The following is a 6,000-nucleotide window of genomic DNA, read 5'->3' as shown; positions in this document are numbered from 1 at the left end:
TTTTTTTCTTGCTATACAGCTCAGCCTAATCAGATGGCAAGCAGCTGAATGGGAAGTGAGCTGGACTAGAAAAACACAACATGAACAGAAGAGAAAAGTCAGTTGCTGCAGCCATAGCCCCTAAACTTTTGGACTCTGGCAATGCACTTGTATAGTCATATTGCCAATGAAAGCAAAACAAGCCAAAAAGCATAACACATGAAGTCTCCTTGCCAGTGAAAACAAAATAAACTACTTACTACTACCCTCAAGAACTAATTGACCTCATGCTAACAATTTTCAGATTCATAAATATGGGAAATCACTGAGTGCCAAGACTTTCTAAACAAGTTTTCCATGGCATCGGAGTAATCAGAGCAGAAAGCAGACTCGTCAGTTTACCATATCTCGTCTCCTAACTATGCAGGATATACAGTAGTGAAAGACTTGCTCTGATCTGAGCCTTGTGGGTGAATCTGATGAAATCCTACCCATAGCATCCCCACTGTCATCTTACTGTTGCCTGTGACTCGATCCTTGGAGTTATTTCTTGGTCCTAAGAATTCCAGACAGTCAGCTGATTATACTTCCAGAGCTCCTTTCTGGCCTGGGGATAAACCCCAAGGTTTGAATCTCTATTGTGACATCCTGACACATTTCCCCTGTAATCACAATTAGAACAAAGCTGCATGCATAATGTCTCAAAGATATGCTTTTCTTCAGCCTTACAAGGTCTTTCGAAATGTCTCAAACAGAGAAAGTCTCTGAAAAGTCAAGTTCAGGTTGTGACCAATACAGAATGGAGCATGACTCTCCAAACTGGTTTGATTACACTGCATCCATGTAAACCAATGCCAGAGCTGGGTGCATTATAAGTTTTGCCAGTTATTTGCACTTCTTTAAGATTTTTTAACAATTCTGCCTTTCACTGTACATGGAAATCCCCAGTGAAAGCCACAAACATGCACATAGCAGTAGAAGATGGCCTCTGGCATATGACACAAAAGGGATTCATGGATACTAAATAATAGTAATAGCAGACGTGGGTATATAGGTTAAAAACAACCTTTGTTTATTTAAATGTGTAAAGTACTTAGGAGGGAAAAAGAATATATCATACTATGGCAATACAGACAGCATATACCATAACAAACTCACCCATTATTTCAGACTACTCTTTCCAACCTCCTAATTTTCTCACACTTATGATCCACTGTGAAACTCTCACAGATCCCCTGATCCAGGTGATTATAAACCACAGACGGATTCTGCCAGTACCAGCCATCCCGCCTACAGGTATCAGGAGCTGAGCTGAGCTGAGCACCATCTTCCCATCAAGGGAGATAGGAAAGCTGAAATATATCAAACCCTTCTCTCACAAAGAAAGAGCCTACATTGTTGGTTAAGTAGCCTCAGTGAACAGCTGATCCTATGACAAATTGTCAGGGCGTCTGTCTTAACTTTATTCCAGATGCGGCTCATCGGTGGGAAAAGCCTAAAGCAGCAGAGATTGTGAGAGATGCTACTACACTTATCAAAAGCCCTTTCCACCTATACTTTTTATTTCATGTTCTTCTCAATCCAGTCTTTGAATGGAACAGCTTTAGTGTAGCCACTGTAGAGTTCTAGGCTACAGGTTTTATCATAGCCCCAGCTCACTAATCCCATCAGGTGCCACCTTAATTCAGGAGACTCTTTTCCTGGCAAAGTGATGGCTGCAATCCCTCCAGTCTCAGCAGGGCAGATATTAGAAAAAGCTGTGCGGTCCTGCTGGGCACAGAACATGCTCTCAGTGATGCTGACCTGGATTCCATGATCCTCATACTGCTGCTCACACAACAGTGAGTCCACAATCTGAACAGCTCCCATGCGGATTGTGTCATTCTTGTAGCTGGGATCTCTAATATCAGCCAATATTTTCCAGCCAGAAATCATTATTTTTAAATCCTCCATGGACGGGGCCAAGTCATGAGCAGATGCCAGGCAAATTGGTTGAACGCGGCTACTGATTTTGGCTTTGTCCAAGAGTTTTATGATGGCTATGTCGGTATCAAGCAATATAGGGTCGTAGTTTGGATGCACTATGATGGCAGAAATCTAAGGAGAAACCAGAATGGGAAATTTACAGGGTCAGTAATAATGGACATTTGACAGTCAATTGGTGACAACTTTTGTATGGTATTTTCCCATATTGTTTCAGATGATTTTGCAACCTGCAAATGTTCCTTTGCCATGCAATAACCATGCATTCGAATAGCTATTTTAAAGCAGAGACATACAAACAGTTCAAGTGTTTCAAAAATAGCTTTACTTCAAGCAAAAAAATATTTATGAAACACTGTCAATTTTTTTTCATCAAGATGAAGCCATCTGAAAGCCATTCAGAGCAATTTTATTTTCCCCACCTTCAGTGCATGACCACCTTCTGAATGTCATCTTCATTACCTATATGAATATTTATCATTTTTGGTACCTGTAGCTAAATTAAAATAGATGTTACAGAATTTCTTCCATTAATTCACCAAAAAAGAAAAGAAAGTAACTGCATTATGCAATCCAATAAAACTCTAAAGCCTAATGTTTTGTTCCTTGCCACAGGAAAGAAATCACGGGAAGCAGGAATTGTATAGCAAGACTGTTTAATCAGGAATAGTCAGGAATAATCAGCAAAATAGTCTGGCCACCAAATGCTAGCATTGGGTATGAGAAGGAGAGCATAAAGTAAACGTAAGAAATGAAACAAAATGACTATGCCTAACTGGAGAGAATGCATTAATAAACTTGGGTTCTTAAAAAGAGAAAATCATTCAAAATTGTTGACTTTCTCCTGCATTTGTTCTACCTGCTTAAACTGAGTCACTTGTTTGCCAGACCTGAGAGAGTACTTGGTGTTCAAAATCATGTCTAAGATCTCCCCCAACTATACAATTGGTCCAATAAAAAAAATCAGCCCCGAATATCCTTGCTTTTTAACAGAAAACCAAAAAATCTTCCCAAATTAATTTGGAAAAATCACATCATTTTAAGGTATCATTGGATCTGGAGTTGAATACAAACTGTCCAAAGTTTGGAGTTGCAGAGATCTGGGCCTCATATGTGAAATATGTGAATAAGCACCTCTCTCACGAGAAACAGGGATCATAATTGGCACTGACTGGCAACTTTTCTATGGTAATTTGGCAAGCTTAGCCAAAGTCTAAGGTTTTAATGTAGTCACTGCCCGCCTGTCTTAAGCACTTCTTCATGACCCCTTAGGCTTACTTACCCGTAAGTTTTGGATGGTCTTCTCATCTCGGTCATCATCCCTGTAGAATTTCCCCAGGACAACTTTAAGTTCTGCTGTCTTGAGGACAATGGTCTTCCCTAAATCAGTGACACAGTGTGCTGCTACAACCACAGTGCGCTCATTTATCAAGGCTCCACTGCAGATCAGGATCCATGTTCCCTTCCGAATGTTGCTCTCCTTTACTCCATTGGCTTTCCGGTAAATGGCAGCTTGCCAAGGCCACCTGACAGATGAAGTCTTCTGAAGAGTGACATTTTCAGTTTTTCCACAGACTGTGAAAATATGAACCTTGAATGAGATGCTTAACAAGCAGCACATCTTCACTTCTTGATTCCCAAGTAGGGTGTGCTTTAAGAACCAGGCTTCTTTGGTTAGTGGAAAATATTACCAATTAATTCTTACCTCAGACTCGCAAAGCTCCTCATTGAGGAAAAAGCATTGGTACAAAAGTAAAAGTTGATTAGGGTTTTTTTTCATTATTATCTGAATTCCTGACAAAAAATCAGGGATGTATATTTTGTACCTGAGTTGGTAAACTTCATGACAATTTTATAAGGCTGTCCTATAACTATATAATGACACAAAGAGCTGAATGAATCATTATTACACCATAGCTGTACTAAAACTTTATTTAAGCCAGTAGGTGTCAGGCCATGGTTGTGGCCTTGATCCTACAGCCTCAACCTTCCTGGTACAGCTGCTTATCCCAGTCTGTCACCTCCCCAGCTGACCACATATACTGGACACAAGTGGCCAGAACTTCCCATCTGGGCCAAGCCACCCACCCACTCTCCGCCACTGGAATGGCTAGGCAGGGTCAGCTGACCCTCCATCACTTTCAATATAAACCTCTGACCCAGAAGTCTGGGCAACAAGGCTTAACCTGTACCTAGGCTGCTGTGCTATTTTTCCTGGCTTGTACCTCCACCAGCTCACCAGGTCTGTCTGATCCCTTAGCTATCCAACCTGGATCACCCTCAGACTTGTGCTCTGCCTGAACTTTCAGCTTCCTAACCCTGCCTCAACCCAACCCCCAGCTTGATCTCCTGGCTAGCTGACCCAGCTTGCCATCTAACATGCTGCCCAACCCTCCAGCTCTCTTATTTGGCTTCTCAGATAGACCTCCTGGCTTCTGGCTTCCCAGCACTTGGGTACTGTGCACTCCTGGTCCCAGATGGTCTTCCAGATCTGGCTGTCCACAACTAGGCACAAAATAAGACTCAAAAACCCATCATAATCAACCAGAAATGGGTTATATCATAGAAATGGGCCTTAGAACCAGAGGTTTTAGCATGATAGGGGACTGATAGGGGACTTGGTAGCAGCTTACCGCTACATCAGGGGAGTACATCAAGAACTTGGTGAACAACTGTTCACCAGGGCACCCCTGGGAAAGACCAGGTGTAATGGATACAAACTCCTGGAAGACCACTTCAGGCTCAATTTTAGGAAAAACTCCTACAGAGTTAGGGTATTTAGATTGTGGAACAAACTCCCTCTAGAGGTGGTGCAATCACCTACCCTGGAAATCTTCAAAAGGAGACTGGACAGGCACCTTGCTGGGGTCACCTGACCCCCAGTTGTCTTTCCTGCCTAGTACAGGGGGGCTGGACCCGATGATCTTCCAGACCCTAACAGTCTATGAATCTATGATATTTCTAGATTAGTGAAGGTGGGCTCTGAAAGTAATGAGTTTTCTAAAAGTCCCAGAGTTTAATACCCATTCATTCTGGACAAGTTTTCATCCAGAATTAAATTTTCCAACATAAAGCCCATCTTTAGGAGGGCTTAGTAAAAGGCCCCTCCCTAGAGTAGGACCTTGGTACTTTTTTGTTTCTGTCCTGAAAGTTTTGTAAATTCTGTTAAACAGAAAAAACAAGAACAAAATTACTGTACAGGAAAATATGAAATAATAACAACATATTTCCAAATCCTGTGAGAACACTGTTATCTCTATTGCTGAACTAGACGATTGGAAAGACTGCTGGCATGTTACACACCTGAAAGCGCCACACTTGCTGTCACCTACAGAAGGTCTGTGGGTGGTTAGAAAGAGTCATCTATCTTTGAAGTTTCATTGCTCCTTCTCTTCAAGCTAGAAATACAGGCAGCCTACCTTCTTAGGAGCCTCTAACTATCTAAGGTGAATACAGGCCTCCTAAGGGAAATGTGCAATTTTCTCAGGGACTCACTTGGAATACATATAGGGGCTCTCCCACTCCATTTTCCTGTCTTCAGGCAAGTCCTCCTGCTACTTCCCAGGCGGCGATAGAAAGGAGAAATGCATTCATACTGAAGCTGAGTATGCAGGTGTTGGTACCCTGGAGGCAGGTCTCCAAATGGAAGTGCTGGCTTCTTGGTTGGATAGATTTCAAGCTTCTGTTTGGTGAATGCAGATGAGTAGAGCTGATGCAAAGGTGTCTCCCTGTTTCAGTGCACAAAGAACATGAGTTAATAATGATATGACAAAAAAAGAAACAGTCATTGTCATTGCTTTATCACCAGCTGCGTCAAGCATCATTTGAAAACATAACTACTTTTCTCATATGGTAGAAGCATGAGGCAAAAAATCTCTTCAGTACAGTTTAACAATATTCCCACATGCAGCTCAGCCAGTCTATATTTCTTTTTCAGTTTACTTTTTCTGGAAAATGTCCTGTTACCTAGGAAGAGTCTGTGAAGGAGTTATAATTCATGCTATTACCATTCACAAAAGTAATGTGATATCATAGATT

At 41.7% G+C, this 6,000-nt stretch overlaps 1 protein-coding gene across 4 annotated transcripts in view; it reads right to left on the bottom strand.

Annotated features, from left to right (window-relative positions):
- Positions 1 to 1,028: 1,028 nt before the first annotated feature.
- PAMR1 (peptidase domain containing associated with muscle regeneration 1) overlaps positions 1,029 to 6,000 on the bottom strand; it is a 108,906-nt gene continuing 103,934 nt past the window's right edge. For all 4 annotated transcript variants that reach the window (XM_019519389.1, XM_019519390.1, XM_019519392.1 and 1 more), the window contains 3 exons: positions 5,458 to 5,690; positions 3,245 to 3,537; positions 1,029 to 2,076 (listed from right to left, as the gene is read on the bottom strand). In XM_019519389.1, the coding sequence (XP_019374934.1) occupies positions 1,540 to 2,076; positions 3,245 to 3,537; positions 5,458 to 5,690 (1,063 nt within the window). In that variant the 3' untranslated portion in view covers positions 1,029 to 1,539. The remainder of the gene's footprint in view (positions 2,077 to 3,244; positions 3,538 to 5,457; positions 5,691 to 6,000) is intronic.

This window comes from Gavialis gangeticus, unplaced genomic scaffold (assembly GCF_001723915.1).
Source record: "Gavialis gangeticus isolate Ggan-Ray unplaced genomic scaffold, GavGan_comp1, whole genome shotgun sequence".
In the NCBI taxonomy this organism is placed as follows: domain Eukaryota; kingdom Metazoa; phylum Chordata; order Crocodylia; family Gavialidae; genus Gavialis; species Gavialis gangeticus.
The sequence above is the reverse complement of the archived record's forward strand: the minus strand, read 5'-3'. Positions and strand labels throughout refer to the sequence as shown.